This window comes from Perognathus longimembris, chromosome 3 (assembly GCF_023159225.1).
Source record: "Perognathus longimembris pacificus isolate PPM17 chromosome 3, ASM2315922v1, whole genome shotgun sequence".
Taxonomy (NCBI): Eukaryota; Metazoa; Chordata; class Mammalia; order Rodentia; family Heteromyidae; genus Perognathus; species Perognathus longimembris.
The window spans coordinates 62,645,033-62,657,256 of record NC_063163.1 but is presented as its reverse complement, the minus strand read 5'-3'; the positions used below and the strand labels follow the sequence as shown (position 1 = coordinate 62,657,256).

Genomic DNA, 12,224 nt, shown 5'->3' with positions numbered 1-12,224 from the left:
ATGAAATGGTAATTTCAACTACAAAGATTATGAAAGATGAAAAATATATTTAACCAAGCACTGGATCAATAGACCCTCCATTTATCAATTATGCAACATTTTCACTCTAATTGAAGCCAAACTGTTTTTGGCTGGTCCTGGGGCTTGAACTCAGGGCCAGGACGCTGACCCTGAGATTCTTTTGCTCAAGGCTAGCACTCTATCTGTTGAGCCACAGCACCACTTCCAGCTTTTTCTGAATAGTTATTGGAGGTAAGAGTCTCACGGTCTTTCCTGCCTTGGCCTAGAACCATGATCCTCAGATCTCAGCTTCCTGAGTAATCTGGATTACAGGCATGAGCCACTGGCACATGGCTCCAAACATTTGTTTGATTTTTAATGTACAACAAAGAAAAATTGACATCTGTGACACTTTGGCTCAAGTGAATTCCTATAATTAGCTAAAGGCCAGTTCAGACTATTTCTAATGATATAGCACCCTCTACAGGTCTCTAGATAAAACTGAAATATTTACATTGTGTTACTAAATTATGATAACAGATATGTTTTCTTTTATATGAAGAAATTAAGAAAAAGAAAAAAAATGCACTGAAAGTAAATGAGGGACCATAAGGAACTGGAAGGGGACCAAGGAGGCAGGGAAAAGGTAAGTAGACATTATCAATGCATGATTAATCCATGTATAGAAATATCACAGCAAGTTCCATTCATTTGTACAAGTGTAAATAAAACTGAATATAAAAATGTTGAAAGAAAGAAGAGGGGGAGGAGAATTGTATTAAAGTTTTTAACACTTTCTTTGAAAAGATTTTAGCCAGCCAGGTGCCAATGGCTCAAGCCTGCAATCCTAGCTATTCAACAGGCTGAGATCTGAGGATCATGGTTCAAAGCCAGCCCAGGCAGGACAGTTCATGAGACTCCAATCTCTAATGGATTACAGAAAAAGGTGGAAGTGGCACTATAGCTCAAAGTGGAAGAGCACTAGCCTTGAGCACAAAAGCTCAGGGACAGCACCCAACCCAAGCATCAACACTGGCGAGAAAAAACTGCTCTATGTCATTATTGTTGCCGTTTCTATCTTGCTGGCCCTAATGTAAATGGTATGCTTTATTACAGGTATGACTACATAGGGAAAAAATTCTATCAAAGGTTCAGTACTAATTGCTTTGAGGTATCCACTGGGGTTCTTAGAATATACCCACAGCAGGTAAGGGGGACTAGTGTACTGTTATCCCCACTTCACAGATAAACAAACTGAGATATCATGCAAGTAATGTACCCATAGTCACACTAGTAGCTAGATGTTGAACTAGAACATAAACCCAAGTAAGCAGTACTACAGAGCATTCTAACTCTGAACAGAAACTACACTTACATGGCACAAATTAGAAGAGGTAGGTCTCTCCAACAAGTCCTCTTTTAAGGCCCAAAACAGACACCAGGGTGTTTTACAGTGCCCACTTTAAACAGAGACATTAGAAATGATAACAAAGGGCCCTTTCACTGTTCTCTCATTGCCACAAGCAGCAAAAACTCTTAAGGGGCTCATACTTGAGACAGAAAGACAAGAATCAGAAGAGGAAACAATAGAACGGGGCAGTGGGGGTGAATGATGGCAAGAGAGGAATCAGCAGAAGACCAATTCTAAGATCAGACTCCTAGCCTAGGTGACTCATGCCTATAATCCTAGATACTCAGGAGGCTGAGATCTGAGGATCTCAGTTTGAAGCCAGCCCTGGCAGGAAAATCCCTGAGACTCTTATTTCCAACTGATCACCAGAAAACTGGAAGCAGTGCTATGGCTCAAAGTGGTAGAGTGCTATCCTTGAGCAAGAAAACTCAAAGACAGTTCCCAGGCCCTAAGTTCAAGCTCACAACTGACAAAAAAAAGAAAAAAGATGATCAACCTGCACCCATAGCTCACGCCTGTAATCCTAGCTACTCAGGGGCTGAGCTATGAGGATCTCCGTTCAAAGCCAGCCCAGGCAGAAAAATCCCCATGAGACCCTTATCTCCAATTAACCACTCAAAAACCAGAAGTATCACTGTGGCTCAAAGGGGTAGAGCACCAGCCTTGAGCAAAACCGCTCATGGATAGTGCCCAGGCCCTGAGTTCAAAGCCCAATGCACCCCTCCAACCGCCCCCCCTCCCCAACAAAAGGATCATCAGACAAACAGGGGCAAGGATGGGGAAAACTAGGAATGTTTTGCAAGTCATCCCAACACAAAAAAATAGACATGTGCTTGCCCAACTTCACCATCCTACCAACACAACCAAGCCACCTTCCCTTTACAAAACCTCCTAGAGGCAATACTATTAGTGATTCAAAATTACAATGCTGCACCACAATGTTGGTGGTGGTGGTGGTGGTGGTGGTGGTGGTTGGGTACTGGGTACTGTCCCTGACCTCTTTTTGCTCAAGGCTAGCACTCTATCACACTGAGCCAAAGCACCACTTCCAGTATTCTGGTGGTTAAATGGATATGAGTATGTCCCCCCCCCACCCCCATTTTCCCGCCTGGGCTGGCTTTGAACCACAATCCTTAAATCTCCGCCTCCTGAGTAGCTAGGATTATAGGCATGAACAACTGTGAAGACTGCTTACTGATGAAGGGGTTTATCACATAGTTTGGGGGAGGGGGGCAAGACAGAGAAAGAGAGGTATACCAATGTTTCTGAATTGTTTCTATTCAAAATGTATTTAAGCAGGACTATATGCTTAACATGTTTCAAGAAACTAAGGATTAAAAAAGTAATGAAAATTCTTCCTGCCCTTAGGAAATTCTACTAAAAATAGATATGCACACAGAAGTCTACAAGCCATGGCTCCACTCACTCTTATTGCTAAGCTTTTCATCAAAATAGTCAGGAATTCCAATCTTCACATCTTGGAGATTTGTTCCCTTTAGACCTATTTCCCAGGAAGCAATAATAGTAAGTTTTATAACTTAACAACAGTTGTGATCATATAGTTGCCAGGCAGAATGGTACATATTTTACATATATTATTTGACTTGATCCTAGCACATCCCTAAAGAAACTCTTTCCCCCTTTTACAATTGAGAAACTAACATTCACAAATTGTTGCTTACTCAAGATAAAAAAAATCATAGTCCATGCCATTAAAGCCTATCCTCTGAAGTTCCTTAAGCATTACTGTTAGAGATATTTTTCTTTTACAAAATCATGAAAACTAAAAGTGACGGGCTGGGATATAATATGGCCTAGTGGTAAAGTGCTTGCCTCGCATACATGTAGCCCTGGGTTCAATTCCTCAGCACCACATACATAGAAAAAGCCAGAAGTGGAGCTGTGGTTCAAGTGGTAGAGTGCTAGCCTAGAGGAAAAAAAAAAAAAAAAAGAAGAAGAAGCCAGAGACAGTGCTCAGGCCCCAAGTTCAAGCCCTAGGACTGGCAAAAAAAAAAAAAAAAAAAAAAAAAAAAAAACTAAAAAAACTAAAAGTGAGAATACTAAAGTCAGATTAAAAATCAGTACTATTTGACAGAAAATATATTAATAGACACATGAATAAGGCAAAAAAGAGTTGAATTTTGAAAAAGAGTAAAAAAGGAGGGAGGTCTTATCCATGCAGATATGGACAGTTATGACAGTGTAAAAAAATTTTTAAAACATTACTAGAACAGAAAAAAAACACAAAATGAAACAAAGAATTCCCAGAAGCAGATCTATAGCAGTTGATAAGCAAGTGAATAAAAGACTATCAGAAATGCTGTTTCTGGGCTGGGAATATGGCCTAGTGGCAAGAGTGCTTGACTCGTATACATGAAGCCCTGGGTTTGGTTCCCCAGCACCACATATATAGAAAATGGCCAGAAGTGGTGCTGTGGCTCAAGTGGCAGAGTGCTAGCCTTGAGCCAGGGACAGTGCTCAGGCTCAGGCCCTGAGTCCAAGGCCCAGGACTGGCAAAAAAATAATAATAATAATGCTGTTTCAACACAAAAGCATACAATATGACTTTTGTGCATTTTCTACCCAGTAATATGTTCATTCTGAATTTATGACTGAGAAATGAAAGTAAAACCTTAACAAAGGATTAGGAAGGGGCTGAGAATGTGGCCTAGTGGTAAAGTGTTTGCCTAGCATGCATGAAGCCCTGGGTTTGATTCCTCAGCACCACATATACAGAAAAGGCTGGAAGTGGAGCTGTGGCTCAAGAGGTAGAGTGCTAGCTTGGAGCAAGAAGAAGCCAGGGACAGAGCTCAGGCCCTGAGTTCAAGCCCCACCACTGGCCAAAAAAAAAAGAATTAGAAATAAAAGAAAAGAATAATATGATGTTAGGGCAGGGAAGCATTTCTTAAACAATAAAAAGGTTAAATCTCTTTTTGTTATTAGTAAGTTCAGCTATACTACGAGTAGAGCCTTCTAGTAGCTCATACCTATAATTTCAGCTACTCAGGAAACATTGGGAGAATTGTAGTTCAAGGCCAATCAAGAGAAAACGGGAGACCTCATCTCAACGAGTAAAGGTGGTTGAGTGGTGGTCTTGAGCCTATCTTCCCAACTATACAGCAGGCATACATATGAAGATCAGGGTCCCGACTGGCCTGAGGAAACTGAGACCCTATCTGAAAATTAACTAAATAAAAAAAGGCTTAGCAGATGCCGGTGGCTCATACTTATAATTCAAGATATTCAGGAGGCTTAAGACAGATTGCAGTTTGAAGCTAGCCTAGGCAGAAAATTCTGTGAGATTCCATCTCCAAAATATACAGCAAAACACAGGTCTACAAACATGGCTCAGACGACAGAACGCCAGTCAAGCAAGCAAGCTGAACAAGCTTGAGGCCGAGTTCAAATCCTGGTACCAGCAAAAAAGGACTGGCAGTGTGGGCTCAAGTGGTAGTACACCTGTCAAGCAAGCACAAGGCCCTGAGTGCAAACCCAGGGACTCCAAAAAAATAAACAAGTGTAGCCTCTAAATATTAACGATACCATAACTAAAGTGAAAAATAGTTCAAAGATTGGAAGATAATAAAGGATTCCTATAGAAAAAAAAAACTTCCTTGAAAAATAACAATGTACAGCAAAAATTGACAACCAGGGCTGGGAATATGGCCTAGTGGTCAAGTGCTCACCTCGTGTACATGAAGCCCTGGGTTCGATCCCTCAGCACCACATATATGAAAAAAGTCAGAAGTGGCACTGTGGCTCAAGTGTTAGAGTGCTAACCCTGAGCAAAAAGAAGCCAGGAACAGCCCCAGGACTGGCAAAAAAAAAAAAAACACCCCAAAACAAAACAAACAAAAAAAACTGACAACCATGTACTTAGTAGTCTCTCTGGTTCTTCCTTAGTAACAGAATCCTAATTTTATTTATACAGAGACAAACCCAAATAAATGACAGTTCCTTGTCCCCTTTCCTGCTAGAAGCAGCCATGGGACTATATTCTGGCCAATAAGACATGAGCCAACTTTTGGGTAGAACTTCCTAAAAGAAAATAATTCATCTGGAAATAAATCTTTCCTGCTCCCAAGGAATGGGTTCAACAGCTGTTCTAAATACTTCAGAGACAATACATAGAAGATTAAGAAGACTAAAAACAATCATGGGATAGGCCCCTGGTGATATCTCCAGCCACTAAAACTATCCCTAAACAGTACAACTCCATGCTTTATGTGAGAGAAAATACATCTATCTTTTAAAAAGACATTGCTAGCTGGGCACTGGAGGCTCAGGCCTATAATCCTAGCTACTCAGGAGGCTGAGATCTGATGATCACAGTTCAAAGCCAGCTCAGGCAGTAAAGAATCTTATCTCTTGGGTGAGAGTCTTCCTGACTGTGTGTATTTACCACGTTACCTAAATGTGGACTGGAAGGTTTTTTTTTGTGGATCGTGGGTCTTGAACTCAGGGTCTGAGCGCTGTCCCTGAGCTCTTTGCTCAAGGCTAGCGCTTTACCACTTGAGCCACAGAACCACTTCCAGCATTTTCTGAATTGTTATTGGAGATGAGTATCACAGACTTTCCTGCCCAGGCTGGTGTACAATCATATCTCAGCCTCCTGACTAGCTAGGATTACAGGCGTGAGTCACTGGTGCCTGGCATGGCTAGACTTAATATAACTGTTGTTCAACACCTTCTGGTAACACTAGCTGGTAACATTAAGAAAGTGTAAGCCAAATGGTAGTGGTTCACAACTGTAATCCTTGTTATTCAGGAGGCTGAAATAATGAGGATTGAAGTTTGAAGTCAGCCTAGGCAAGAATGTTTGAGACTTATCTCCAGCTAACCAGCAGAAAACCAGAAGTATCTTTGTGGCTCAAGTGGCAGAACATCAGTCTTGAGCAAAAAGGCCAAGCTAGAGCATGAGGTCCTGAGTTCAAGACCCAGTATCATAAAAAGACAGAGAAATGGTGGAGGGAGGGAGAGAGGAAGGAAGAAAAGTAATATTGGAACGAAGAGCCCGAAAGATGACTATTTACAAGTGATAGAATGATTTTTTTTTTAAAGAAAACAGAGGTAAATAACAAAAGACTCCAGCCCTGTTGTAACCAATTGTTGTTTGATAAGATGGCCAAATTAAAATAAATGAATATCTTGGGGCTGGGAATATGGCCTAATGGCAAGAGTGCTTGCCTCGTATACATAAGGCCCTGGGTTCGATTCCTCAGCACCACATATACAGAAAATGGCCAGAAGTGGCACTGTGGCTCAAGTGGCAGAGTGCTAGCCTTGAGCAAAAAAGAAGCCAGGGACAGTGCTCAGGCCCTGAGTTCACGGCCTAGGACTGGCCTAAATAAATAAATAAATAAATAAATAAATGAATGAATGAATGAATGAATGAATATCTTATAAAAATTCTAACAACCATCTAACAGTGGTTAAAAAAAAAAACAAAAAACAACCAAACCAATCCTGTTGCATTATAAATAGAACGTGCAAGAACTAGCTGGGAGAGATGGGCATGGATGATTAATGTCTGTAATACTAGCTACTCAGGAGGCTAAGACCTGGCAGATCTCTGTTCAAAGCCAGCCCGAACAGAAAAGACTGAGTAATCTCCAAATAACCATTAAAAACAAAAAGCAAAAAACAAGCTGGAAGTGTGGCTCAAGTGGTTGAGCACAAGCTCAGCCCGAAAGGCAAGCAACAGCTTGAGGCGCCAGAACCAGCACACCCCTCCCCCCAAGCCCCCAAATAAGCCAGGTGTGGTAGTATGTGGTAGTATGAGAGGCTGAGGCAGGATGGTTAGTTTTAGGTCAGCCTAGTCTATATCTAGACTCAAACCATAAAACACCTCATCAACCCATACCAAATAACAACTTGCCTCAGCTTTAGTTACTACAATAATTTTCTAATATATTCATAAAAGTGTAGGATTAGGTTTCTTTTGTGTATTTATGTGCCCATACTGGGGGCTAGAACTCTCACAGTTCTCTCACTTGGCTGTTTTACCTCACAGCTACCATTTGAACTATGCCTAAGTACAGAATTAAGTTCCTTAAGTAAAAATCTTTATGGAAAAAGAATTTGGGGGGACTGGGAATATGGCCTAGTGGCAAGAGTGCTTGCCTCCTACACATGAAGCTCTCAGTTCGATTCCCCAGCACCACAAACAGCCAGAAGGGGCGCTGTGGCTCAGGTGGCAGAGTGCTAGCCTTGAGCAGGAAGAAGCCAGGGACAGTGCTCAGGCCCTGAGTCCAAGGCCCAGGACTGGCCAAAAAAAAAGAATTTGGGGGACCTATTTAAACAACTTTCCAGCTGGGCAGAAAATTATGACTGAGGCAGAAGGAATGAGTTTGAAGCCAGGATGGGTTACAGTGCAAGTTTCAGGCCAATCTGAGCAACCTGTCTCAAAAAAAGAACAACAGAGCCTGGCATTAGGGGCTCACACCTATAATCCTAGCTACTCAGGAGGCTGAGATCTGAGGATCGTGGTTCAAAGTCAGCCCTGTCAGGAAAGTCCATGTGACTCTTATCTCCAATTAACCTCCAGAAAACTGGAAGAGCAAAATTGGTAGAGCATTAGCCTTGAGCAATAGAGTTTAGAGACAGAACTAGGCTCTGAGTTCAAGTCCCATGATCAAAAAAAAGAAGAAGAAATGCAGGCCAGGTACACCAGTCTGCAGAACAGAAGTGAGAAGGCTTAATAGGTCTCTTTTTCAGAGTATCTACTACCTGAGAGAAGCTAATAAATCTAGTATATATCTTAATAGCAAAACTTGTATTTAAACAGAGCACTTGTGACTCCCAACTGTAATCCTAGCTACTCGGGAGGCTGAGCTCTGAGGATCGTGGTTCAAAGCCAGCCTGCACAAAAAAGTCTGTGAGACTCTTATCTCCAATTAACCACCAAAAAGACTCAAGTGGAGCTGTGGCTCAAGTAGTGGAGGACTAGCCTTGAGCAAAAAAGTTCAGAGACATCATCCATGTCCTGAATCCAAGCTCTAGGACCAGCACAAAAAAGATTTTTTTTTTTTTGGCCAGTCCTGGGCCTTGGACTCCGGGCCTGAGCACTGTCCCTGGCTTCTTCCCGCTCAAGGCTAGCACTCCGCCACTTGAGCCACAGCGCCACTTCTGGCCGTTTTCTGTATATGTGGTGCTGGGGAATCGAACCTAGGGCCTCGTGTATCCGAGGCAGGCACTCTTGCCACTAGGCTATATCCCCAGCCCAAGAAAAAGAATTTTTAAAAAGTGAAGTTCTACATACACTGGTGGCTCACACCTGTAATCCTAGCTACTCAGGAGGCTGAGTTTCAGAAGATCTTGGCTCAGAGCCAGCCCTGACAGAAAAGTCTAAGAGACTCCATCAATAATTAGCCAGCAAAAACCTACACATGAGATTGGGGGATTTAGCACAATGGAAGAGTACTTGCCTAATAAGTGCAAGGCCCTCAGTTTAGGCCTCAGCAACACACATACACACACACACAGCTAAAAGGCTGCATTGGAGGTGTGTGACTGAAGTGGTAGAGAGCCCCAGAGTTCATCTCTCATTTTTTTTTTGTTTGGTTTTGGGTTTTTTTGCCAGTCCTGGGGCTTGAACTCAGGGCCTGAGCACTGTCCCTGGCTTCTTTTTGCTCAAGGTTACGGTGCCACAGCGCCACTTCAGGACTTTTCTATATATGTGGTGCTGAGGAATCAAACCCACCGCTTCATGTGTACGAGACAAGACTCTTGCCACTAGGCCATATTCCCAGCCCTGAGAGATTCTTATCTCCAATAAACTACTCACAAAAAGCCAGAAGTGGTGCTGTGGCTCAAGTGGTAGAGCACTAGCCTTGAGCTGAAGAGCTCAGGGACAGAGTCCAGGCCCAGAGTTCAAGCCCCACTATGGACAAAAATAAATAAAATACTTTGGAATACAACCTTCAGATTAAGGAAATAGAGTTAATTGCTACTCTTCTGCTCTTTTGAATATACCTCATGTATGAGAGGTAGTGGGGTAAAGTAGAAAAAGACCCAGCTTTAAATGAGTCCTAATTTAGTCCTAATTCAGCAGCATGGATATCATGTAACCCTGGCCACTTTAACACATTCAAGCTCTTGCTCACTCACTCTGGCTTCTAAACCTTGTGAAGCTGTTACAAGGATTCATAAAATAAGGATTTAAGAAGTATCAAGACCCAAATCTAGCATTCAAAAGTACTGACCATTTTTCTTACCTACCCTTTATACTTGCCAAAAACCAGACTTACCAAAGAAGAGGAAAGTTACTGTCCAACACACATACACATGCTAAATTATGTAAGACCACTGGTTTTATCTTACCAATTTAAATACAAAAGTCCAGTTTTATACCTCTTTCCACAATGTAACGATAACAGGGCCCCTAGCTCCTCAGAAAATTCCAGGGGTGGGCTGGGAATGTGGCTTAGTGGTAGAGTGCTTGCCTACCATGCATGAAGCCCTGGGTTCAATTCCTCATCACCACATACACAGAAAAAGCCCTAAGTGGCACTGTGGCTCAAGAGGTAGAGTGCTAGCCTTGAGGGAAAAAAAGAAGATAGGAACAGTGCTCAGGCCCTGAGTACAAACCCCAGGACTTGCAAAAATAATAATAATAATAATAATAATAATAATAATAATAATAAATTCAGGGGTTTCAGGAAACACTGTAGGTTAGGGATTTTTAAAAGTTTGTATGAAGGAGGATACTATTTTCCAGAGCTGCTTTGTAAGATTATGGAAATATATATTCTCATCAGTTTTGTGGCAAAAATATCCATTAACCTGACTCCTGAAGCAAATAAAGCCTACTTTTTCAGCCTTCTCGATGTTTTTTGTGTTGTTGTTTTTTTTAATTCTGGTCCCCGGTGGGTCTTGAACTTAGGGCTTAGGCGCTGTTCCTGAACTATTTTGCTCAAGGCTGGTACTCTACCAGCTTGAGCCACAGTTCCACTTCCGGTTTCCTGGTGGTTAACTGATGAAGTCTAAAGGGACTTTCCTGTCAGGGCTGGCTTTGAACTCAGATCCTCAGACCTCAGCCTCTTTAGTAATTAGGATTACAGAAGTGAGCCATCAGCTCCCGGCAGCTTTCCTGATTTCTAAAATGTCTAAAATATCTGTTTTATGTGGAAACAAAACTAAAATGTATATAACTAAGAAGTATGCTAAAATTAGTTCAATATTCTTAAATATTATGCTTGAACACAGCCTTAAATATCAAACCAAAAAGGAAAAAAAAAGCCCCCCAAAAGAAACAAATCAGGCTGCTTTGAATTCTTAGAAAGCCGGAACCAATTTAAGTAATCAAATGAGCCTCTAAAACTCCAAAAAAAAAAATCTGCAAACACAGAAGTGTCATAATTTACAAAAACAAAACAGAGCCACCAAATATAAAACCCAGTTTGAAAAGTAACTGAAGGTCCTTACTGAATGCTCCCTGCGTGGAATCTTTTAATCCTGCCTTGGCTATCTCAAACTCGTCTTGAGGAAATGACCTCATCAAACTTTATCCCAATGTGTTATAAGAATAAAGTTTAAAGAACAGCAAAAGTCTCAGTTCTCCGAACTTTGCAAACCTGGAGAGACTTGGGTTCTGGACCAAGTTTTACCTCCCACCCTCCATTGACCTTGGTCCCAAATATTGGCCTGGAGCTCTCGGGCCGGTCCCTCCACGTGCCGCCGGCTGCGGTTACCCCGCTGGTGCCCGCACTTAGGGGAGCCGAGTGCACGAAGAGAACCGGTCGCTAACAGCACCCAATCGTCCTCCTCCTTCCTCCTCGCCCCACCTCGGCACCAACTCCCAGCGGCGCCCACGCGGCCCCACAAATTCCCGCGACCACAGCCCTGAGGAGATACACCTCGACCCTGCTCCCGCGTCCCGCGTCCCGCACAGCCAGCCGGGCCCCGTAAACCCTCTCTCCTACAGCCCAACGCCAGGCTGGAGAGCAGGGCGGCCAGGCGGAGGAAGGGGAGCAGCCCCAGAAAAGGAAGGGACCAGAGAGGGAGGAAAGTAGGACGGAGGATCCTGCGCCACGCCACCGCCGCCGCCTCTCCTCCCAAGGCTCCCCGGAGAGAGGGCCCATCCGTGGCCGCCGAGCACCAGCGAGCGGCCCAGGCCAAGCGCGGCAGGGGCTTCCAAAGACACCTCCCCTCCCGCGGACCCCGGGGCGCTGGGGTGAGGGGCTGCGTGGCATCCTCACCATCAGAACTTTGGCTGCGTTCTCCAGCTGGGCGATCACTTCGGGGGGCCCCAGCGCCGCCGCCGCCGCCATCATGGTCTCTCTTCAATGACGCGCCATGCGCTGCATTCTGGGAGCGAGCGCCGCGGCCGGCCAATAGCCCGCCGCGACCCCGGGGCCCTCACGCGCTCCCGGGGGCGTAACAGCCGCAGTCGACGCCAGCGTCAGGTCCTCTCGGTAGATCTGGCGGGATGGCCGGGTCCTGGGGAATGCGCAGGGTGACGGGCGTGAGCCGCGCCGCCGTGCCGTGGTGAGGACGACGGCCGCGCGCAAAGCACTGGCGGCGGCGGCGGCGGCGGCGGCGGCCCCGCGCGCCTGGCTCCGCGCATGCGCGCTCCATGCGAGGCGTCCGCGCGGAGTCTTTGCCGGCTCTCGGCCGGTCCGCGCTCCCGCGCCCCTCGCAGCATTCCTGAGCCTTGGAACCATTCATCCCGCACCGCTGTCCCGAGAGTGCACCTCCCTTCAGAGCATCCGCCTTCGGCTCCTTCTTTTTTTCCTGCATTCCAGGATGGGACTTTCATCTTTTTCTTTTTTGTGCGAGCCCTGGACTTGAGCTCTGTGCCCTGGGCACGATA

At 44.4% G+C, this 12,224-nt stretch overlaps 1 protein-coding gene across 2 annotated transcripts in view; it reads right to left on the bottom strand.

Moving 5' to 3' along the window:
* Positions 1 to 11,908, bottom strand: part of Xpo4 (exportin 4) — a 111,360-nt gene extending 99,452 nt beyond the window's left edge. The window contains exon 1 of one of the 2 annotated variants that reach the window (XM_048341663.1): positions 11,611 to 11,908. In XM_048341663.1, the coding sequence (XP_048197620.1) occupies positions 11,611 to 11,685 (75 nt within the window). In that variant the 5' untranslated portion in view covers positions 11,686 to 11,908. The remainder of the gene's footprint in view (positions 1 to 11,610) is intronic. The other variant, XM_048341664.1, reaches the window with a different exon arrangement.
* Positions 11,909 to 12,224: the final 316 nt, after the last annotated feature.